Source organism: Balaenoptera musculus, chromosome 1, assembly GCF_009873245.2.
Source record: "Balaenoptera musculus isolate JJ_BM4_2016_0621 chromosome 1, mBalMus1.pri.v3, whole genome shotgun sequence".
NCBI lineage: Eukaryota > Metazoa > Chordata > Mammalia > Artiodactyla > Balaenopteridae > Balaenoptera > Balaenoptera musculus.
Window position 1 is genome coordinate 47,869,210 of NC_045785.1, and position 25,714 is coordinate 47,894,923.

Sequence of the window (25,714 nt, forward strand, 5' to 3'; positions counted from 1 at the left end):
GGGTAAGTATGGTGAGAGAGAACCATCTGGAGACACTGGACCCTGACTATGTATATGTTTAACCAAAGAGGTGACTTGAGGGGAGAATTCCAGGCCAGGTGGAAATGGAAGATGGTAAATGTGCTAAGTAGGAGAGGACATTGGCTAGGTAGATCATCTGGTTTTCTTCAAATCTCACAGTTAAGATTACATGAAAGGAAGCATGATGTGGTAGGAAAATATCCATGTATTTTAAGCAATTAATTTAAGTTCAGTCCTACAGGTATTCTGGGGACACTCATCACGGGCCAGGCCCATGTGCTGGGTATACAAAATGATCAGACACAGTTTCTGTCCTGAAGTAGCTCACGGTTTAGTGAGGGACACCAAAAGTAAGTTAATATAACACTCTGTGATAAGAACATAATAAAGGACTGACCAAAGGAACAGCACTAACCTTTATGGAAGCTTTAGTTCTCCATTTCCAAAATGAATACCAGCACCTATCTTGTAGAGTTCCCTTTGTACGGGATGAGCTTTCCTAAGTGAATGTGCCTGGGACAGGGCTGATACTCAGTGATCCCTTCCGTTGGTGTCTATGAGACCAGAACTGTGATGTGTAGGACACGGTAGGAGAAACACATGGTCACTAGAGTCAGAGCTGATTTGACTCTCAGTTCCGCCACTTAGCCACTTACCCTGGGCAAGTCACATAACTTTTCAAAGCCTTAGTTTTTCATCTGTAAAACGGAGGAACAAGTTTCTAACTCATGGGTTATTGTGAGGATTAGAGAGAACACATGTGAAGCCTTAGTGCACTTCCTGCCCTCAACATCTAGTGAGCACATATCCTTGGGGCCTCGGCTTAAGCAAGCGGTCCCTTGCTTAAGGGAGCCTTTCTTAACACCCATTCCCTTCCTCCATTTTAATTAGGTCAGGGTGCTGGTAGCTCCTATTTAAACATAGAAACCAAGGCCACAAAAAAAAATCTATAATGATATTTCCTTCCTTTAGGTCATCTATTCATTCAACAGATATTTATTGAGAGCCTATTATATCCTAGGCACTGTTCTTTTTTTTTTTTTTTTTCTTCCAGGCACTGTACTTTATGTTGGAGATACTGCAGTGGACAAAACAGTCATAATCCCTGCCCTCATGGAGTCTAGTAGAGTGAGACAGACAGAAAACAAACAAGGAAATTTATGATCTGTCATGTAAGGAAATTTCTGGAGATAAGTGCAATTAAGAAAAATAGAGCAGGGTAAGGGGGGAGGGGGACGAGGTGAGGGCTGGTTTGCCATTTTTCAGAGGACATTCAGGGAAGGCTTCACTGATAAGTTGATTTTGAAGCAGAGGCCTGAAGATAGTGAGAGAATAGGCCAACTAAATATCTGGGGTAAGAGCATTCCTAGGGGAGGAAACAGCAGACACAAAGACCCTCAAGCTGAGGAGTCCTTGGCCTGTTGAAAGAAGAAGTCAGAACATTTGGAACAGAGGGAGTGAGAAGAGGCTTAACGTTTAATTCCCATGTAAAACTCATAGCATAGCTAAGACCCGTGGCATTTAATTCTTGGTTTATTTATGCCTAAATCAAGCCATTTAATAATGACTATCCTAACAGGCAGTGTGTGCGTGTGTGTGTGCGTGTGTTTGTGCGTATGTGTATGTGTGTATGTGTATGTGTGTGTGTGTGTGAGAGAGAGAGAGAAGATTGAGAGTCCCAACTCTTTTTAAAGGTCACATTTTCATGGTTGCAACCTCCTTCTGAAGATAACGCAACAAACTAGGAGTTGATATTCCAGAGAGGAGCCCTCAATCAAAAGGCTCAACAAAAAGTAAACAAAGAAACAAATAAATAAACAAAGTTCTGTTGTTACCTTGGTATGTCTCCATGCTATTAATTGAAAAATTAAGGTAGAGAGGCAGATTTTGGCAAAATTTAAGGGGAAAAAGGCTTTTTAGACCTTCCTACAAATGGCAGATTTCCCCCTGCACATAGTGAATTTCTCTTTATAGAGGTGTGCAGGCACAGAGATTTGGCTTCTTAGGAAATCTGCAGAGAAGCTTGTGTAGTGGGTTGGACTAGGTATATGGATTTCTCTTCTTACCCTGAGATTCTCTGACTCTAAGAAAAAGGGTTTCTCAGTAGTATTAATAGATGTTACAAGATGTGCACAGGATGTTACGGAAACATAGAAGAGAAACCAGTAATACAGGTTTGGGTAGAAAGGTTCATGGAATGCGTCCCAGAAAGGATAATATTTGACCAAACTTTAAAGGAAGGCTAGAACTTTGATAATCAAAGGAAGTTGGAGAAGGGCAGGTACATTCCAGACCAATGGAATGTCATGGTCAAAAGCAAGGAGGCATGAAACACCAGGGTACTCATATACAAAGAGGGAATGTGTTAATGGGCTGGTGATGAGAGTAAATCTGAGCGAGAGATGGAGCTGGACAAGTAGGAAGGGGAGGCCATAAAAGTATTGACTTGCAATGAAAAGGGATTGGCTATTTGTTCTAAAAATCATAAGCAGTCATTTACAGTTCTAAGAATAGCTCTAAGAAAAAGGAAATAACATTTGCATTTTAAAAACATCAGCATTGGGACTTCCCTGGTGGTCCAGTGGGTAAGACTCCACGCTCCCAATGCAGTGGGCCCGGGTTCAATCCCTGGTCGGGGGAACTAGATCCCACATGCCTACTGCAACTAAGATCCTGCATGCTGCAACTAAAACCCTGTGCAGCCAAAATAAATAAATAAATATTATTAAAAAAAAAAACAAACACGTATCAGCATTCTCACCTGGATCAAATTTTTATGGGACTGCAGGTATCACACTAATAATTTTTGTCAGAAACATCTAACCTGCTAAAGTCGGGGTCTGCCTTTAGGTCTCATTGGCCACTGGAGCTAGACTCCCTCTTCTTCCATGGTCAGGACTACAATTTGTAAACCCCATATTCTATATAAATCTCTTGGTAGATCTACATCCAACAGACAATTAGACTTAAAGTCATGTTACTCTGAGGTTTTATAATTGAAAAGAACTTCAAGGTAGAATAACATAATTCCATGTCAATGTATGTAATAACCTGGGTCAAATTATTTTCCCATCCTCTGCCCTCATAAAATACAGATCTATGTCTATGTTTTTGTGTGTGTGTCTCTCTCTCATATACACACACACACACACACACATATATATGAGAGAAGTGCCTCCAGAGACCACCCAGTCTCCCTCCTCCCTCCTATTATACGCAAGAAGAAACTTGATCCCTATGAATGCAAAATGGAAGTGATTTGCCCATGGTTGCACACTGAATAAACAGAAAAGCTGAAACTAGAATCCAGAACCTAGGCCTCTTGTTTCTCTCTCCTACTCATGAATTTCTAACCTTCCCAATTCCCACTGGTAATTAACTAGGGTGACCTTGGAGGGTCCCTTCCAGGTCTAAGACTTTGAGGTACATGGACCATTCAGCTGAAAAATTCATCTTCCCTTTCCACACACTGCCTCTCTCAAGAGAGGCAAATTAGAATATGGAAGTGTAGACAAATAAAACCACTGGAACTTGTAGGGCTGAGAGAGCATAAAAGGATGTAATTAATAACATAATGCTCAGTAACAACAACAGGAATCTATGCCAAGTATGATGAGGAAAGTTTCTTTCCTGGACTTTGTTTGATTAAGACTTTCCCTCTACCCTTGTTCACAACCTTTTCTCATCAATTTTTTCAAAAGGGACATTGTCACTTTCCCATTAGCATCTGTGGGCGTAGTTCACTCAAATATTGGCAAGGAGGAGGTAGGTGATAACCAGGGCCTTTGGTTTTAGTTTCTGGTACCACTTCACTAGAAGAACAGGATAGAGAACATCAGCTGTGTAACTAACCAGGCCAGCACTGCTAATCCTCTCCTGGAAAGAGAAGTAAAAAGGGACCTTTTACCTTATATTTTCTTTTGACTTGGTTTTCTTCATTTTAAATCTATCCTTTTCTTTCTTGAAGAACCTCTGCAGTCTTTTAAGTGCTTCTTTTCCATCTAAACTAAGAGGAATCAGAGGATATAAATAACATGGTGTTTGAGAGAGTACTGGGGATGGAAGCCTGCTGTAGTCAAAAGGATCAGAGATTTCAGTCTCATTTCTTCAACACACCCCACTCAAGGAAGAGCAGGAAAATGCCTTGTCAGCTTCTATGCTCTTCTTCTTTGTTTAGATGCTGATAGGAAGTAGCACACATCAGCTATGGATGGAATTACTATATTTCAATACAAACTTTCATCTACTCCAAATGGTTTCTATTTTAAAGAGTTTGTGGAGCAAAGTCTTCCTTTTAGAGATGATGACTCAGGGACCCATAGTTTACAAACTATACTAGAAATACATTATAGAAATTCCTAGCTTCTGAAAGTCATGTCACTTATCTTTAATTTATGGAATGATAATATAATGATGATGGTACACTGACTGGTTGATGATTAAAATTTTTCCAAATATGCTCTTTATTGGGGGCGGGTGGGAAGGGAGAGGGAATGATACACTCACATCATCCCACCCAGCACGAATGCCCTCTTTTCCCTTCAACCCTCAAACTTCTTGCTTTTGACTACTGCTGTTTTCCCTTCCACAATGTGTGCCTAATAACTGAATTTGATTAATAATGCCCATTTGAACAAATACTGTCCTTGATAACACTGAATTATTAGATAATAAATTAAGCCCCAATCCCAGAGATAGCCTCATTAACTTTCAAAGATACAGGTAAATCATAACCGTTGATTTCTTCCTGGAAAAGCAACTACAGAATTGAAGCATTTTATTGATATTTACTTCTCTTTTCTCACTTATTCCCTAACACAGTATCAAAGTCCTCTACTCTGGGAGATGGACATTTTCTCAAAAGATAAAACAATGTGATCAAAATTATTAGATATGATTGTACACAATTACAAGTACCCTATTGATCACAATGTTTTATTACAATAGCTTATCTCCATTCTCTATGCATGTGTTCCCTAACGATGGGGTGGGTAGGGATGGAGGTCATTTCTTAAACTTTGGTTTTCCTAGACTAACAGGAAATACCCTTAGCTATGAAGCCAAGAAAAAGAGAAACTCACTCTATCTTTGGGTAGTTGCTCTTTGTTTTGTAGACATCTTCATACATTTCTTCACTATTTTCTTTTGAAATTAAAAGAAAGTATTCATTATAATGGCAATAATTCAGATTCATATTTGACACAAAATTATTGGATACCTACCAGGTGCTAGGTACTCTAATCTTTTGTTTGTGAAGTAGTTTTTATTGAAACATATGCACATGTTTTTACAAGCATGTGGTAAAAATAAATAACCTCTATAAAAGTATGTACAAACAAAAATTAATATTTGCTTCTACCCTGTTTTCAAGTCTGTCTGATTTAAGAAAGTTAATTTATTAACAGATTCCCGCCTTCAACCCTTTGCATATTTTACATATAACAATCAGTCTACTAAACACCAGACATTGTGCTGAATGCTGGGGAAATAATGGAGACAACCAGACACATCTTGAACAGTCTTCCCCCATCATAGCATGGCTTTCACCTAGTCCAACACATAAGCTTAAAATACACAGATATACTTTGAATCTACCCTGGCAATGGAGGATTTTCAAGTTCAGAACTTGATTCACAATGAGTTTAGGACAGTCACTTAACTTCTCTGTGCCTCAGTTTCCTTTTTTTAAAATGAGGGTACCGTGTTTAATAATCTCTAAGATTGTTTCTCCATCTAAAATTCTAATATTCTAAGAAGGACAAAACCAACCAGAGTAGCATTTCATTATCCCTCCTCCGTTAACCTTTCATTCATTCAACAAATATTTTTTGAATGTGTAACATGTGCCTGGCATTATGATAGGGGCTAGGGAAAATGGTTAGCATAGAGAAGGAAATCATCTAGGAGGGAAGAGGATTATTAATCAAAGAATCACATAAATATAGAATTACAACTGTTACAAGTGCTATGAAAAAGAGGGTCAAGGTACTATAAGACTGTATACCTAAGAGAATATTCCCTGGGGAATAATGATTGAGCTGAGATCAGAAGAAAGATTAAGAGTCACTTAGACAAAGGGGCACAGAGGAGTAAAGAACATTCCAGGAAGAGGGAGTAGAATATGCAAACACCCTGCAGTGGGAGCTTAGCAAGTCAGAGAAGCTAACAGGTCAAGCATGACTGGATCTCAAAGATGACGCCTGAGTATGTATGAAAAGAGGATGGAGGGGTAGGTAGGGGCATTCAAGTCCTCTATACCATGTTAACGTCAATCTTAAAAGTATTGGGAATATACTACAAAGTTATAGTAGTCAAAACAGTATGGTACTGGCACAAAAACAGACATAGATCAATGGAACAGAATAAAAAGCCTAGAAACAAACACACACACTTATGGTTAATTAATCTATGACAAAGGAGGCAAGAATATACATGGAGAAAAGACAGTCTCTTCAATAAGTTGTGCTGGGAAAACTCCTAGAAGAAAACATAGGCAGAACACGCTTTGACATAAGTCTTAGCAATATTTTTTTTTGGATCTGTCTCCTCAGGCAAGGAAAGAAAAGCAAAAATAAACAAATGGGACCTAATCAAACTTAGAAGCTTTTGCACAGCAAAGGAAAACATTAACAAAACAAAAAGACAACTTACTGAATGGGAGAAGATATTTGCAAATGATATGTCTGAAAAGGGGTTAATATCCAAAATATATAACAAGCTCATACAACTCAATATCAAAAAAACAAGCAACCTGATTTAAAAAATGGGCAAAGGCCTGAATAGACATCTTTTCAAAAAAGACCTGCAGATGGCAAACAGGCACAAGAAAAGATGCTCAGCAACACTAATCATCAGGGAAATGCAAATCAAAAGCGCAATGACATATCAACTCACATCTGTCAGAATGGTTATCATCAAAAAGATCACAAAAGGGGCACCTTCAAGTTGGTGGAGGAGTACGACGTGTAGATCACCTTCCTCCCCACAAATACATCAAAACTACATCTAAATGTGGAACAACTCCTACAGAACATCTACTGAATGTTGGCAGAAGACCTCAGACTTCCCAAAAGGCAAGAAACTTCCCACGTACCGGGCCATGTGGCTGACAGGGTCTTGGTGCTCTAGCCAGGTGTCAGGCTGGAGCCTCTGAGGTGGGAGAGCCAAGTTCAGGTCATTGGTCCACCAGAGACCTCCCAGCCCCATGTAATATCAAACGGTGAAAGCTCTCCCAGAGATCTCCATCTCAATGCTAAGACCCAGTTCCACTCAACGACCAGCAATCTACTGTGCTGGACACCCTATGCCAAACAACTAGCAAGACAGGAATACAACACCACCCATTAGCACAGAGGCTGCCTAAAATAATAATAAATTCACAGACACTCCAAAACACACCACTGGACGTGGTCCTGCCCACCAGAAAGACAAGATCCAGCCTCATCCAGCAGAACACAGGCACCATTCCCCTCCACCAGGAAGCTTACACAACCTACTGAACCAACCTTACCCACTGGGAGTAGACACCAAAAATGAACCTGCAGCCTGTGAACAGGAGACACCAAACACACTAAGTTAAGCAAAATGAGAAGACAGAGAAACAAACAGCAGATGAAGGAGCAAGGTAAAAACCCACTAGACCAAACAAATGAAGAGGAAATAGGCGGCCTACCAGAAAAAGAATTCAGAGTAATGATAGTAAAGATGACCCAAAATATTGGAAATAGAATGGAGAAAATACAAGAAACGTTTAACAAGGACCTAGAAGAACTAAAGAGCAAACAAACAATAATGAACACAATAAATGAAATAAAAACTTCTCTACAAGGAATCAATAGCAGAATAACTGAGGCAGAAGAATGGATAAATGACCTGGAAGATAAAAGAGTGGAAATAACTACCACAGAACAGAATAAACAAACAAAAAAAAAAGAAATAAAAGAATTGAGGACAATCTCAGAGACCTCTGGGACAACATTAAACACATGAACATTCAAAATATAGGGGTCCCAGAAGAAGAAGAGGCAAAAAAGGGGGCTGAGAAAATATTTGAAGAGATCATAGTTGAAAATTTCCCTAACATGAGAATGGAAATAGTCAATCAAGCCCAGGAAGCACAGAGAGCCCTACACAGGATAAATCCAAGGAGAAACATGCCAAGACACAAATTAATCAAACTATCAAAAATTAAATACAAAGAAAAAATATTAAAAGCAGCAAGGGAAGCAAGAATTAACATACAAGGGAATCCCCATAAGGCTAACAGCTGATCTTTCAGCAGAAACTCTGCAAGCCAGAAGGAAGTGGCAGGACATATTTAAGGTGATGAAAGGGAAAAACCTACAACCAAGATTACTCTACCCAGCAAGGATCTCATTCAGATCCGATGGAGAAATTAAAACCTTTACAGACAAGCAAAAGCTAAGAGAATTCAGCACCACAAAACCAGCTCTACAACAAATGCTAAAGGAACTTCTCTAGGCAGGAAACACAAGAGAAGGAAAAGACTTACAATAACAAACCCAAAACAATTAAGAAAATAGTAATAGGAACATACATATTGATAAATACCTTAAATGTAAATGGATTAAATGCTCCAACCAAAAGACATAGACTGGCTGAATGGATAAAAAACAAGACCCATATATATGCTATCGACAAGAGACCCAATTCAGGCCTAGGGACACATACAGACTGAAAGTGAGGGGATGGAAAAAGATATTCCACGCAAATGGAAATCAAGAGAAAGCTGGAGTAGCAATTCTCATATCAGACAAAATAGACTTTAAAATAAAGACTATTACAAGAGACAAAGAAGGACACTACATAATGACCAAGGGATCAATCCAAGAAGAAGATACAATTATAAATATTTATGCACCCAACATAGGAGCACCTCAATACATAAGGCAAATGCTAACAGCCATAAAAGGGGAAATCGACAGTAACACAATCATAGTACGGGATTTTAACACCCCACTTTCACCAATGGACAGATCATCTGAAATGAAAATAAATACGGAAACACAAGCTTTAAATGATACACTGAACAAGATGAACTTAATTGATATTTTTAGGACATTCCATCCAAAAACAGCAGATGACAATTTCTTCTCAAGTGCTCATGGAACATTCTCCAGGATAGATCATATCATGGGACACAAATCAAGCTTTGGTAAATTTAAGAAAATTGAAATTGTATCAAGTATCTTTTCCGACCACAATGCTATGAGACTAGATATCAATTACAGGAAAAAATCTAAAAATACAAACACATGGAGGCTAAAGAATACACTACTAAATAACCAAGAGATCACTGAAGAAATCAGAGAGAAAATCAAAAAATACCTAGAGACAAATGACAATGAAAACACGACGACCCAAAACCTATGGGATGCAGCAAAAGCAGTTCTATGAGGGAAGTTTATAGCAATAAAATCCTCCCTCAAGAAACAAGAAACATCTCAAATAAACAACCTAACCTTACACCTAAAGCAATTAGAGAAAGAAGAAAAAAAAAACCCAAAGTTAGCAGAAGTAAAGAAATCATAAAGATCAGATCAGAAATAAATGAAAAAGAAATGAAGGAAACGATAGCAAAGATCAATAAAACTAAAAGCCGGTTCTTGAGAAAATAAACAAAATTGATAAACCATTAGCCAGACTCATCAAGAAAAAAAGGGAGAAGACTCAAATCAATAGAATTAGAAATGAAAAAGAAGAAGTAACAACTGACACTGCAGAAATACAAAGGATCAGGAGAGATTACTACAGGCAACTATATGCCAATAAAATGGACAACCTGGAAGAAATGGACAAATTCTTAGAAAAGCACAACCTTCCGAGACTGAACCAGGAAGAAATAGAAAATATAAACAGACCAATCACAAGCACTGAAATTGAAACTGTGATTAAAAATATTCTAACAAACAAAAGCCCAGGACCAGATAGCTTCACAGGCGAATTCTAACAAACACTGAGAGAAGAGCTAACACCTACCCTTCTCAAACTCTTCCAAAATATAGCAGAAAGAGGAACACTCCCAAACTCATTCTATGAGGCCACCTTCAGCCTGATACCAAAATCAGACAAAGATGCCACAAAAAAAGAAAACTACAGGCCAATATCACTGATGAATATAGATGCAAAAATCCTCAACAAAATACTAGCAAACAGAATCCAACAGCACATTAAAAGGATCATACAACATGATCAAGTGGGGTTTATTCCAGGAATGCAAGGATATTTCAAATATGCAAATAAATCAATGTGGTAAACCATATTAACAAACTGAAGGAGAAAAACCATATGATCATCTCAATAGATGCAGAAAAAGCTTCTGACAAAATTCAACACCCATTTATGATAAAAACCCTACAGAAACTAGGCATAGAGGGACCCTACCTCAACATAATAAAGGCCATATATGACAAACCCACAGCCAACATCGTCCTCAATGGTGAAAAACTGAAAACATTTCCTCTAAGATCAGGAACAAGACAAGGTTGTCCACTCTCACCACTATAATTCAGCATAGTCTTGGAAGTTTTAGCCACAGCAATCAGAGAAGAAAAAGAAATAAAAGGAATCCAAATCGGAAAAGAAGTAAAACTGTCACTGTTTGCAGATGACATGATACTATACATGGAGAATCCTAAAGACACTACCAGAAAACTACAAGAGCTAATCAATGAATTTGTTAAAGTAGCAGGATACAAAATTAATGCACTTGCATTAATGCTCTTGCATTCCTATACACTAATGATGAAAAATCTGAAAGAGAAATTAAGGAAACACTCCCATTAACCATTGCAACAAAAAGAATAAAATACCTAGGAATAAACCTACCTGAAGTGACAAAAGACCTGTATGCAGAAAACTATAAGACACTGATGAAAGAAATTAAAGATGATACAAACAGATGGAGAGATATACCATGTTCTTGGACTGGAACAATCAACATTGTGAAAATGACTCTACTACTCAAAGCAAACTACAGATTCAATGCAATCCCTATCAAACTACCAATGGCATTTTTCACAGAACCAGAAAAAAAAATTTCACAATTTGTATGGAAACACAGAAGACCCCAAATAGCCAAAGCAATCTTGAGAAAGAAAAACGGAGCTGGAGGAATCAGGCTCCCTGACTTCAGACTATACTACAAAGCTATAGTAATCAAGACAGTATGGTACTTGCACAAAAACAGAAATATAGATCAGTGGAACAGGATAGAAAGCCCAGAGATAAACTCACACACATATGGTCACCTTACCTTCGATAAAGGAGGCAAGAATATACAATGGAGAAAAGACAGCCTCTTCAATAACTGGTGCTGGGAAAACTAGACAGCTACATATAAAAGAATGAAATTAGAACACTCCCTAACACCATACACAAAAATAAACTCAAAATGGATTAAAGACCTAAATGTAAGGCCAGACACTATAAAACTCTTAGAGGAAAACATAGGCAAAACACTCTATGACATAAACCACAGCGAGATCCTTTTTGACACCCCTCCTAGAGAAATGGAAATAAAAACAAAAATAAACAAACAGGACCTAATGAAACTTAAAAGCTTTTGCACAGCAAAGGAAACCATAAACAAGACAAAAAGACAACCCTCACAATGGGAGAAAATATTTGCAAGTGAAGCAACTGACACAGGATTAACCTGCCAAATATACAAGCAGCTCATGCAGCTCAATATCAAAAAAACAAACAACCCAATCCAAAAATGGGTAGAAGACCTAAACAGACATTTCTTCAAAGAAGATATACAGATTGCCAACAAACACATGAAAGGATGCTCAACATCACTAATCATTAGAGAAATGCAAATCAAAACTACAGTGTGGTACCACCTCACACCGGTCAGAATGGCCATCATCAAAAAATCTACAAACAATAAATGCTGGAGAGGGTGTGGAGAAAAGGGAAACTTCCTGCACTGCTGGTGGGAATGTAAATTGATACAACCACTATGGAGAACAGTATGGAGGTTCCTCAAAAGTCTAAAATTAGAACTACCATACGACCCAGCAATCCCACTACTGAGCATATACCCTGAGAAAACCATAATTCAAAAAGAGTCATGTACCAAAATGTTCACTGAAGCTCTATTTACAGTAGGCAGGACATGGAAGCAACCTAAGTGTCCATCGACAGATGAATGGATAAAGAAGATGTGGCGCATATATACAATGGAATATTACTCAGACATAAAAGAAATGAAATTGAGTTATTTGTAGTGAGATGGATAGACCTAGAGACTATCATACAGAGTGAAGTAAGTGAGAAAGAGAAAAACCAATACCGTATGCTAACACATATATATGGAATCTAAAAAAAAAAAAATGGTTCTGAAGAACCTAGGGGCAGGACAGGAATAAAGACACAGACGTAGAGTATGGAGTTGAGGACACAGGAAGTGGGAAGTGTAAGCTGGGACGAAGTGAGAGAATGGCATGGACATATATACACTACCAAATGTAAAATAGATAGCTAGTGGGAAGCAGCTGCATAGCACAGGGAGATCAGCTCAGTTCTTTGTGTCCACCTAGAGGGGTGGGATAGGGAGGGTGGGAGGGAGATGCAAGAGGGAGGAGATATGGGGATATATTTATATGTATAGCTGATTCACTTTGTTATAAAGCAGAAACTAACACACCATTTTAAAGCAATTATACTCCAATAAAGATGGTAAAAAAAAAAAAGATGACAAAAGATGTTGGTGAGGATGTGGAGGAAAGGGAACCCTCCTACACTGTTGGTGGGAATGTAAATTGGTGCAGCCACTATGGGAAACAGTATGGAGGTTCCTCAAATAATTAAAAATAGAACTGCCATATGATCCAGCAATTCCACTCCTGGGTGTCTATCTGAAGAAAATGAAAACATTAATTCAAAAAAGATGCACCCTAATGTTCATATTAGCATGATTTACAATGGCCAAGATATCGTAGCAACCTCAGTGCCCATTAACAGATGAATGGATAAAGAAGATGTAGTGTATCCACACACACACACAGGAATACTACTCAGCCATAAAAAAGAATGAAATTTTGCCATTTGCAACAACATGGATGGACTTGGAGAGTGTTATGCTTAGTAAATAAGCCAGACATAGAAAGACAAAAACTGTACGTTTTCACTTACATGTGGAATCTAAAAGAGAAAAAGAAAAGAAAAATAAATGAATATAACAAAACAGACTCACAGATATAGAGAACCAATTGTTACCAGTGGGAACAAGTGTGGAGGAAGGGGCAAGGTGGGGTATGGGCAAGATGTGGAAGGGGATTAAGAGATACAGACTACTAGCTATAAAATAAATAAGATACAAAGATACGATGTACAGCACAGGGATTATGACCAATATTTTATAATAACTTTAAGTGGACTATAATCTATAAAAATATAAAATCACTATGTTGTACATCTGAAACTAATGTTGTAAATAAACTATACTTCAATGTTTAAAAAAACTATTGAGAATCCATACAAGTGTTTTAAGTAAAACACATTCCTATCTTCAGACTTGGAATGTGAAGAGACCAGGAAGAAAGCAATTTCACATCAAAGATCCTTTCTTGCCACAAAAGACCCATTACCAGCATCTTCACCTTCATGATTCTAAATGCATTTATTCACACATACCTTGAACCACTTCTATTAGCTTATCATCACCCCACCCAAATGGCATTAATAAAAATATGTAAATAAAAGATACCTTACTAGTAATCTGCCACAGAAACTCTTAGCAATTCCTATTGACAGTTTCAAATGTTTTCTTAAACTTACCATTATCTGAAACAAATGAGTTAGAGAAATCTGACTTTGCTCTGTGGGGAGAAAAGATACAAAGACCGTTGACCTGTTGTATTGTACTTTTAAAGTCTCATCACATTCATCTCCCTGAAGGGCTGGCACGTATTTACCTCTCTTTCCGGGGGTACTCAACATCATCATACGTCTCGGAAATGGAATTTGGCTTAAAGGCTCCTTGGCCTGGGGTTTCTTTAGTCATCTCCAAGGCCTTCACATATCCCCCTGTAAGGAAAACAGAGAACACCCTGAGAACATCTCACCAACTGCTCTCATAAATGCATTCACACAGGTCACTGGCCATGGAGACAATAATAGGAAAAGGCAGATTAAATATGGTAACACTGGATTATAACCTGGATATGTATGATCCTTTGGCAAACCACTTCACCCTGCTGAGCCTCAGTTATGATTCTCTCAAGTTGGGATAATGATAGTAAGCCCTACTCTTGGATGATTATGGCAAGGATTAATGCATATTTATGAAGGGTGCTAATTACCCAGTAAACCAGTGATTCCTCTCCCTTCTTGGATGTTTCTTCCTCTAAGCCCTGACCTCAAATGTTGAAGTCTACCAGGGCGCAGCCCTGGGGCATCACTCCCTACATTTAGATGACTTTATCCAATTTGTGGCATTTTTTCTTAAAGTAAAATTTCTTAGACAAGTTGATTAAGCACATGCCAACATTTATTATGCATTAGTGATGGAATCAGCCAAATAGTGTGCCAGGTTAAAAAATGCCTAGGGATTGTTTGCACAAGTAGCTACCCTGTTACATGCAAGAGCTGGTTTATTTCACAGAGCTGTAAACTTGTCATAACCTTAAAACTGTCACCTTTTTATCAGTTGGCATAGGTTAATATTTACAGTATGGGTGATTCAGAACGATTCGCAGACATGAACTATTAATCAGAAATAAGTAATATATCTGAGAAATAACAAGCACATTGACTTTTTTTTATAATAAGCTTTTAATTTATTTATTTATTTATTTATTTATTTATTTATTTATATTTATTTATTTTTGGCTGTGTTGGGTCTTCGTTTCTGTGCGAGGGCTTTCTCTAGTTGCGGCAAGCGGGGGCCACTCTTCATCGCGGTGCGCGGGCCTCTCACTGTCGCGGCCTCTCTTGTTGCGGAGCACAGGCTCCAGATGCGCAGGCTCAGTAGTTGTGGCTCACGGGCCTAGTTGCTCTGTGGCATGTAGGATCTTCCCAGACCAGGGCTCGAACCTGTGTCCCCTGCATTGGCAGGCAGATTCTCAACCGCTGCGCCACCATGGAAGCCCAGCACATTGACTTTTATCTATTTTTTTTTTTACATCTTTATTGGAGTATAATTGTTTTAAAATGGTGTGTTAGTTTCTGCTTGATAACAAAGTGAATCAGCTATACATATGCATATATCCCCATATCTCCTCCCTCTTGCGTCTCCCTCCCACCCTCCCTATCCCACCCCTCTAGGTGGACACAAAGCACCGAGCTGATCTCCCTGTGCTATGCAGCTGCTTCCCACTAGCTATCTATTTTACATTTGGTAGTGTATATATGTCCATGCCACTCTCTCACTTCGTCCCAGCTTACTCTTCCTCCTCCCCATGTCCTCAAGTCCATTCTCTAGGTCTGTGTCTTTATTCCTGTCCTGCCCCTAGGTTCTTCAGAACCTTTTTTTTTTTTTTAAGATTCCATGTATATGTGTTAGCATATGTTACTTGTTTTTATCTTTCTGACTTACTTCACTCTGTATGACAGTCTCTAGGTCCATCCACCTCACTACAAATAACTCCATTTCGTTTCTTTTTATGGCTGAGTAATATTCCATTGTATATATGTGCCACATCTTCTTTATCCATTCATCCGATGATGGACACTTAGGTTGCTTCCATGTCCTGGCTATTGTAAATAGAGCTGCAATGAACACTGTGATACATGACTCTTTTTGAATTATGGTTTTCTCAGGGTATATGCCCAGTAGTGGGATTGCTGGGTCATATGGTAGTTCTAATTTTAGACTTTTGAGGAACCTCCATACTGTTCTCCATAGTGGTTGTATCAATTTACATTCCCACCAGCAGTGCAGGAAGTTTCCCTTTTCTCCACACCCTCTCCAGCATTTATTGTTTGTAGATTTTTTGATGATGGCCATTCTGACCGGTGTGAGGTGGTACCACACTGTAGTTTTGATTTGCATTTCTCTAATGATTAGTGATGTTGAGCATCCTTTCATGTGTTTGTTGGCAATCTGTATATCTTCTTTGGAGAAATGTCTGTTTAGGTCTTCTACCCATTTTTGGATTGGGTTGTTTGTTTTTTTGATATTGAGCTGCATGAGCTGCTTGTATATTTGGCAGGTTAATCCTGTGTCAGTTGCTTCACTTGCAAATATTTTCTCCCATTGTGAGGGTTGTCTTTTTGTCTTGTTTATGGTTTCCTTTGCTGTGCAAAAGCTTTTAAGTTTCATTAGGTCTTGTTTGTTTATTTTTGCTTTTATTTCCATTTCTCTAGGAGGGGTGTCAAAAAGGATCTTGCTGTGATTTACATCACAGAGTGTTCTGCCTATGTTTTCCTCTAAGAGTTTTATAGTGTCTGGCCTTACATTTAGGTCTTTAATCCATTTTGAGTTTATTTTTGTGTATGGTGTTAGGGAGTGTTCTAATTTCATTCTTTTACATGTAGCTCTCCAGTTTTCCCAGCACAACTTATGAAGAGATTGTTTTTTCTCCATTGTATATCCTTGCCTCCTTATTCATAGATTAGTTGACCATAGGTGCATGGGTTTATCTCTGGGCTTTGTATCCTGTTTCATTGATCTATATTTCTGTTTTTGTGCCAGTACCATACTATCTTGTTACTGTAGCTTTGCAGTATAGTCTGAAATCAGGGAGCCTGATTCCTCCAGCTCCGTTTTACTTTTTCAAGATTGCTTTGGCAATCTTTGGGGTCTTTTTTGTTTCCATACAAATTGTGAAATTTTTTGTTCTGGTTCTGTGAAAAATGCCATTGGTAGTTTGATAGGGATTGCATTGAATCTGTAGTTTGCTTTGGGTAGTAGAGTCATTTTTACAATGTTGATTCTTCCAGTCCAAGAACATGGTATATCTCTCTATCTGTTTGTTTGCATCATCTTTAATTTCTTTCATCAGTGTCTTATAGTTTTCTGCATACAGGTCTTTTGTCTCTTCAGGTAGGTTTATTCCTAGGTATTTTATTCTTTTTGTTGCAATGTTAATGGGAGTGTTTCCTTAATTTCTCTTTCAGATTTTTCATCATTAGTGTATAGGAATGCAAGAGCATTAATGCAAGTGCATTAATTTTGTATCCTGCTACTTTAACAAATTCATTGATTAGCTCTTGTAGTTTTCTGGTAGTGTCTTTAGGATTCTCCATGTATAGTATCATGTCATCTGCAAACAGTGACAGTTTTACTTCTTTTCCGATTTGGATTCCTTTTATTTCTTTTTCTTCTCTGATTGCTGTGGCTAAAACTTCCAAGACTATGCTGAATTATAGTGGTGAGAGTGGACAACCTTGTCTTGTTCCTGATCTTAGAGGAAATGTTTTCAGTTTTTCACCATTGAGGACGATGTTGGCTGTGGGTTTGTCATATATGGCCTTTATTATGTTGAGGTAGGGTCCCTCTATGCCTAGTTTCTGTAGGGTTTTTATCATAAATGGGTGTTGAATTTTGTCAGAAGCTTTTTCTGCATCTATTGAAATGATCATACGGTTTTTCTCCTTCAATTTGTTAATATGGCTTATCACATTGATTGATTTGCATATTTTGAGGAATCTTTGCATTCCTGGGATAAACACCACTTGATCATGGTGTATGATCCTTTTAATGTGCTGTTGGATTCTTTTTGCTAGTATTTTGTTGAGAATTTTTGCATATATGTTCATCAGTGATATTGGCCTGTAGTTTTCTTAGTGACATCTTTATCTGGTTTTGGTATCAGGGTGATGGTGGCCTCGTAGAATGAGTTTGGGAGTGTTCCTCCCTGTGCTATATAGTGGAAGAGTTTGAGAAGGATAGGTGTTAGCTCTTCTCTAAATGTTTGATGGAATTCGCCTGTGAAGCCACCTGGTCCTGGGCTTCTGTTTGTTAGAAGATTTTTAATCACAGTTTCAATTTCAGTGCTTGTGATTGGTCTGATTATATTTTCTATTTCTTCCTGGTTCTGTCTCGGAAGGTTGTGCTTTTCTAAGAATTTGTCCATTTCTTCCAGGTTGTCCATTTTATTGGCATAGAGTTGCTTGTAGTAATCTCATGATCCTTTGTATTTCTTCAGTGTCAGTTGTTACTTCTCCTTTTCCATTTCTAATTCTATTGATTTGAGTCTTCTCCTCTTTTTTCTTGATGACTCTGGCTAATGGTTTATCAATATTGTTTATCTTCTCAAAGAACCAGCTTTTAGTTTTATTGATCTTTGCTATTCTTTCTTTTATTTCTTTTTCATTTATTTCTGATCTGATCTTTATGATTTCTTTACTTCTGCTAATTTTGGGGTTTTTTTTTCTTCTTCTTTCTCTAATTGGTTTAGGTGTAAGGTTAGGTTGTTTGAGACGTTTCTTGTTTCTTGAGAGCGGATTGTATTGCTGTAAACTTTCCTCTTAAACTGCTTTTGCTGCATCCCATAGGTTTTGGGTCGTCGTGTTTTCATTGTCATTTGTCGCTAGGTATTTTTTGATTTCCTCTTTGATTTCTTCAGTGATCTTGGTTATTTAGTAGTGTATTGTTTAGCCTCCATGTGTTTGTATTTTTTACAGATTTTTCCCTGTAATTGATTTCTAGTCTCATAGTGTTGTGGTCAGAGAAGTTACTTGATACGATTTCAATTTTCTTAAATTTACCAAGGCTTGATTTGTGACCCAAGATATGATCTATCCTGGAGAATATTCCATGGGCACTTGAGAAGAAAGCATAATCTGCTGTTTGTGGATGGAATGTGCTATAAATATCAATTAAGTCCATCTTGTTTAATGTATCATTTAAAGCTTGTATTTCCTTATTTGTTTTCACTTTGGATGATCTGTCCATTGGTGAAAGTGGGGTGATAAAGTCCCCTACTATGTCTGTGTTTCGTCGATTTCTCCTTTTATGGCTGTTAGCATTTGCCTTATGTATTGAGGTGCCCCTATGTTGGGTGCATAAGTATTTACAATTGTTATATCTTCTTCTTGGATTGATCCCTTGATCATTATGTAGTGTCCTTCTTTGTCTCTTGTAATAGTCTTTATTTTAAAGTCTATTTTGTCTGATATGAGACTTGCTACTCCAGCTTTCTTTTGATTTCCATTTGCATGGAATATCTTTCTCCATCCCCTCACTTTCAGTCTGTATGTGTCCCTAGGCCTGAATTGGGTCTCTTGTAGAGAGCATATATACGGGTCTTGTTTTTGTATCCATTCAGCTAGTCTATGTCTTTTGGTTGGAGCATTTAATCCATTTACATTTAAGATAATTATCAATATGTGTGTTCCTATTACCATTTTCTTAATTGTTTTGCATTTGTTATTGTAGGTCTTTTCCTTCTCTTGTGTTTCCTGCCTAGAGAAGTTCCTTTAGCATTTGTTGTAAAGCTGGTTTGGTAGTGCTGAATTCTCTTAGCTTTTGCTTGTCTGTAAAGATTTTAATTTCTCCGTCAAATCTGAATGAGATCCTTGCTGGTAGAGTAATCTTGGTTGTAGGTTTTTCCCTTTCATCACATTAAATATGTCCTGCCACTTCCTTCTGGCTTGCAGAGTTTCTGCTGAAAGATCAGCTGTTAACCTTATGTTATGTTAATATAACATAAGGTTATATTATTTGTTGTTTTTCCCTTGCTGCTGTTAATATTTTTTCTTTGTATTTGATTTTTGATAGTTTGATTAACATGTGTCTTGGCGTGTTTCTCCTTGGATTTATCCTGTATGGGACTCTGACTTTTGTCTATTAATTAAAGGCACCAAGGAACAAGATTTTATCTTCTGACAAGAAGTCAGTTAGCATGTAGGCCCCAAACCGTCTCAATGAATGTCAGCTCCCAGAGGCATAAAGGACCTACTTTTCCTTACGGAGTTATCGGTATGTTTCTCCAGCACAAAGCAAAGATGCTGAACACACAGTTTCTTAATTCTTACCTCAGGACACTTTTTTTCTTTCTTACTCCTTCCTTTTTGAGGCAGATGTATTGAAAAATGTTTATGGCTTCATTTTAAAAACACAGACAACTGCCAAATTACATCCCTAACTAAGACAGCTCTCATGAGTTCAGCCTTCACACCGTTTCCATTTGGTTGTCTCAACATATTACATTCCAAACCAAACTCTTGCTTTCTCTCTGCGAATGTGCTCTTCCTGAAGTCTGCCCCATCTCAACAAAGAGTAGCAACCCCAACCTTTCAGTTGCTCAGGTCCAAAACCTTGAAGACATCCTTGACTCCTTTCTCTCTCATGTCCCACCTCCAATCCATAGCCATCTGTCAGCTTGATTTTCGATCTATTTCCAGAATCCAAGCATACCTCAACAACTTGACCACGGTACCCTCTTCCAAGCTACCATAATCTCTCAGTTAAATTCTTGCAACAAACTCCTAACAGGTCCCAGGTTCTTCTACATTCTTCTTTCAAGACAGCAGCCAAGATATGATTCTTTAAAATACAAGTCAGATCATTCTGTTCTTGTGCTCAAAACCTTTCAATGTTATTTAAAAAAAATACATCTCTTAGAATAAATGCCAAAGTTCTTGCAATGGTCTACAAAAGCCCCTATATTATCTGGCCCCTTGTTATCTCTCTGACCTTATCTCCTACTACAGTCTCCTTCAGTCACTGCTCCAGCCACACTGGCCTCCTTACTATTCTACCAACACATCTAGTAGACTCCTGCCCTGCGATATTTGCACTCCTTCCCCTCTCTCCCTAGAACATTCTGGATAGCCATGGCTCTACTGCTCACCTACTTTACATCTTTGAGGTCATCTATGTGCACTTTAAAATTGCAACTTCCACTCCCTCCCCCTGCCTCCCTAATTCTCTTTTTCTTTTTTATTTTAAATTTATTTATTTTGTTTTTGGCTGCGTTGGGTCTTCGTTGCTGTGCACAGGCTTTCTCTAGTTGTGGCGAGCAGGGGCTACTCTTTGCTGCGGTGCGTGGGCTTCTCATTGTGGTGGCTTCTCTTGTTGCAGAGTATGGGCTCTAGGCTTCAGTAGTTGTGGCACTCAGGCTCAGTAGTTGTGGCTCACAGGTTCTAGAGCACAGGCTCAGTAGTTGTGGCGCATGGGCTTGGTTTCTCTGCGGCATGTGGGATCTTCCAGTACCAGGGCTCAAACCTGTGTCCCCTGCATTGGCAGGTGGATTCTTAACCACTGCACCACCAGGGAAGCCCCCCCTAATTCTCTTTCTTTGCTTTACTATTTTTTTCTATAATATTTACTACCATTCCACATAGTGAATATTTTATTGTTTATATATTTATCATCTGTCTCCTCAGATCAGAATGTAACCTCCATGAGGACAGGAATTTTTGTCTGGTTTATTTACTGCTATACCCCCAGCACTTAGAACAATGCTGGGGATATAAAAGCTACTCAAATATTTTTTAATATTGAATGATTTGAATGCATATGTCTTCTAAGTAGAGAGTTTCATGTTTATAGGGTTTACTGATATTTTGAAATTTATATCTAGTATTTTATTACATACTTTTTATTTGTTCTGTTTTTCCCTCATTTTCCTTGTGCTTGACTGACTGAGGTTTCCTCTCTTTTCTTCATTCTGTTTTTATTTTTTATTTGTTTGGAGAGTATACATGCTGTGTCTATCTTTTGACAGTTACCTTAGTAAAATTAAAATTAAAATTTTAATTACAGTATAACATACAGGAAAGGGCACAAATCATAAGAGTACAGATCAATGAATTTTCCCAAAGTGTGCATGAGGATCAGCTATGGTAACAGATTTTTTTTCCTTTACCCAGAACCAGGGGCAAAATGGGCAAATTTCCTTCTGCTCCCTGGGGTTTGTCTTATTAATTCTTCTTTTTTTTTAATGGAAAGAAGTAGTTCTTTTTATTTTGTTCATTTTTTTCAAAAGAGGCCCATTTGTGTAGAAGGAGTATAGAAAGACACTCAATTGTATTTTTTTTCCTCAAAACTTTCCTCTCTGTTTTCACGCCCACTTTCCTTGACTAAGCATTTTGTGCTTCTCATCACAAGAGAGTAGGGAACTATTGCAGAGAACTATTAAATGGGTTTAGCACAAATTCCCTTTGTGCTTTAGCAGTATGTGCAGAATACGTAGAAGAATCTTCTTCAGACTGTTTTCAACATAGTGTAATTCCCAAACTTACAGTGACTTTTCATGGACAGTACTTAATTGCTTGAAAATGGCTTTCAGCCCCATATTTAGGCCTCTCCTTTAACTCTTTTATTCACTTCAGCTTGTTTTCCTCCCTTCCATTTTTTTCTACACTACAAATTAGTCTATCCACTTCTCATCTTAAGGCATGGTTTTAGATTCAACAGGACCTCTGTGCTTTTCATGTGTCATTTATCTCATTAGAAATGTCTTTTTTTATTTGTCCCATTTCTTTACTTTTTAAAAATTTTATTGTGTTAAGAACACTTGAGGTCTACTTTTATAATAAATTTATAAGTACACCATATAGTATTGTTAAGAATAGGCACAGTCCTATTCATTCTGTGTGGACATAATTCTTTGAGGTCCCTGTTATAAACTCACTTTGGGCAGGCCCTGGGTTATAGCTCCTGTCCTCTGTACACCATGCAGTCAAAACCAGAGCTCAAGGGGTTCAGAGCTAGTGAAAACCCTCAGGGCCAGAGTAGCTTTGGCACTCACTCATTGCCCAGGGTTCCTGGTTACTGCAGGTATGTGGATGCTTCCTTTTAAATCAGTTCTGTTATACTTTTATGAATTTTCCAAAAAAAAAATATTCTTTACTTGTTTTAGTCAGGAGAATCATTCAGATTGTCAAATCTACCATACTCTCTCACTGAAGTTTGATTTATTCTTTCATTCCTCCCTTTAACGAAGTTTTGTTGGGTATGTCCACTGTGCCAGGTTGCAGAGATACAGAGAAAAATATCAAATGGTCTCTGACCCCATGGTGCTCACTGTGTACCGTGGGAAACAAACATGTACGCCGTGAATTATAATGTAAGGCATGCTGTAATTTTTTTTTTAAAAAGGAAATAAAGAGAACTGACAGTTATGTAGCAATGAACCAGATACTTTATATGCATTGACAAAGAGCCCTGGGAAATAAATAGTACTACCCCCATGTGTACATAAAAGTAAGTAAATTTCCCAAGGTTGTAGGATTAATGCATAGTAATCCTGGGTCCCAGAAATGCTTGACTCTAAAACCTAATATGGAAAAGTGGTTATTTGGTTGCTGTTTAAGTGTCCTGGAAACAGAGAAGAGTGAGCAATTATGGTCTCTGGAGAGTGGGAAAGAGGAGGATGGAGGTAAGGAAGGCCTCAGAAGAAGTGACTTCTGAGATAGATCTTGAAGGATGACTAGGACATCAGCAGGTAAAGAATGGGCATAAGGCCATCTCAGACAGAGGAAAGAAGTCAAGCAAAGTTATAGGGGCACTAAAGCACATGACATAGTCAGTTAACTTAGAATAAAGAGTATATTGGGAAGGAGGTGGGTGGCAGGGATGCAGCCATCTAGCCTGGAGGCAGACTTTATAGGGCCTGAGTCCATCTTATGATTGCAATGTATTCTCATCATTCTGATTATAGCACATTATGAAATGTTTGCCATGGCTTATTGGGCTGGAGTAGACATCTGTTTTGCCTACCCAGTGTCTACTGTTTTTTCATGATAACAGCTTTTTAATTTTCCTTGAGAAATCCTTCAATCTGAAATGATACCGTTTGGGTAGAACTAATTCTACCTTCGGCTCCAGATGTGAATTTATGACACTGGCTGGGTCAATCAGAGCATCCTATCCCACATTCATGATAACTGGATAGGGGTTGGCATGTGACACAGTCAAGCCAACAAGACTCAAATCTGGGCCTTTTCTTGAAACTGTTGAGAGGATAACCACTTCTAGTTTTCTTCTGGGGTTCCTAAGAGAAAAGATAGTGCGTAAGCCTGTCACTGCTAGATGCCATCTTGCCTCCACAAGGGTAGAGTCTGCTTGAAAATGGAGACAAGAAGGAGGGGAGCAAAGCCAGGAGTAGAAAAAGTAATACTGAGTCCTTGTGATACTGTTTGTGTCCCTGGGTGCAGCCATGCCCAAACCTTCTGCTAGGTGAGCCTCCTTTTCCTCTTTTGCTTAACACACTATGATTTGATAACTTGCAATCAAGAGTCTTGACTCACATGAAAGTAAAATGCAACTTGAATAAAGTCAAAGAATAATATCATACTATGTCATCAGTGTGTCAATGTCTTGGGTCTACAAAGAACAATAGGAGCCGGTACATATAAAAAGAAATCAGCAACATTTGCTGAGTACCTATTACATAACATATGTCAGATTTGGTCCTCACCAAACCCCAGTTTGATCTATATTATGATCCCCCCTTTTTCTATGACCCCTTTTTATAAATGAGGAAACTGAGGAATACAAAGGAATATGGAGTTACTATGTTACATAGCTAATAAGTATGAGAGCCTAGATTTGAACTCAGGCCTTCTACTTCTAAATCCAGTGCTTTTTTCACTCTTGCACAGCTGTCTCACTCAGGCAAGTGACTTTGTATATAATAGATGCTCAGTAAATATTTATAAAAGAAATTAAAATCTTGGTCACACACAGCTTTAAAATAATTCGATAACGGTGAAGAGAACCAGGAAGAAACACAACTCACAGTGGCCATCAGAGTGTCTGGCCAGCTTGGGGTCCTCGGGGCAGGCCTCTGTCTGGATGACGTCAATCTCAGCGTCCTGCTTCCCGGCCAGTGTGCTCCTCCTACCCCTGTGGACTTTCACCATCTGGGTTCTTCCAGGCGTCTCTTCATAGGTACCCACCTAAACACATGCAACAGGGACAGTCTGGCGGGGCTTTGGCTTATCTATTTGTTTTTTGCTTACTCGTGCTGTTCTGTATTCATTCATTCCTCCCAGGTAGCCACTGTTTATTCCTTTATTTAACAGAGACTTATCTCTCTAAGGGGCACATATAATGTCTTTTGTTGCCCTCTGAACAGCCAATGAATGCCTGGCACAGAGGCAGGCCCATAGGACACAGTCAGGATATAATGGAGCTCTGACTGCAGGATAGGCTCTTGATATATTTTATCTCACTTACTCTTCATGACACCCTATTCAAAAAATATCATGATTCCTCTTGATAAAGAATTTAGAAAGGTTAAATAACTGACTTCTGGTCTCATAGCTAGTCATCTGCCCAGGCAGGACTGGACCCCAGAGCCCTGTGCTCTTGCCTACCAAAGGATGCTGTGTTCCTTTTGCCTGACATTTCATCTTCCCACCCTCCATTCTTCTGTTTCCCCCCACTTCTTTCCACACTTCCTCTCTCTAGCATCTGTCACGCACTTACTGAAGGAAACAACATGCTAAGCCCTGGAGAAAGAGAGAGATGCGATGGGCATAGTGGCTTCCACGCCGGTCATGGAGCAATACATGCAAACAATTAAGGTATATTGTGGTGAATATCATTTACAGCAGGATTGCTCACTGAGGTGGAAATAGGAGGGGCAGGTCAGTTCTTGTGGCTAGGAGACAGGGTGGGGAAGACTTCAGAAGCACACTTTATGAAACTATTTTAAAATGTAAGTAAGAGATTGGTTGAAGGGATAAGGAATACCTGGTAGATAAATCAACACAGGCAAAGGGACAGAAGTGTTAGTGTCCTCATAAGGGTGGGACAGAGGCTATT

General features: G+C 38.5%; 1 protein-coding gene across 2 annotated transcripts in view; it reads right to left on the reverse strand.

Annotated features, from left to right (window-relative positions):
- The window catches only part of FYB2 (FYN binding protein 2), a 119,545-nt gene that overhangs the window by 17,583 nt on the left and 76,248 nt on the right, over positions 1-25,714 (reverse strand). For both annotated transcript variants that reach the window (XM_036842268.1, XM_036842258.1), the window contains exons 9-13: positions 24,684-24,843; positions 13,965-14,076; positions 13,828-13,868; positions 5,103-5,163; positions 3,929-4,027 (exon numbers count right to left, since the gene is read on the reverse strand). In XM_036842268.1, the coding sequence (XP_036698163.1) occupies positions 3,929-4,027; positions 5,103-5,163; positions 13,828-13,868; positions 13,965-14,076; positions 24,684-24,843 (473 nt within the window). The remainder of the gene's footprint in view (positions 1-3,928; positions 4,028-5,102; positions 5,164-13,827; positions 13,869-13,964; positions 14,077-24,683; positions 24,844-25,714) is intronic.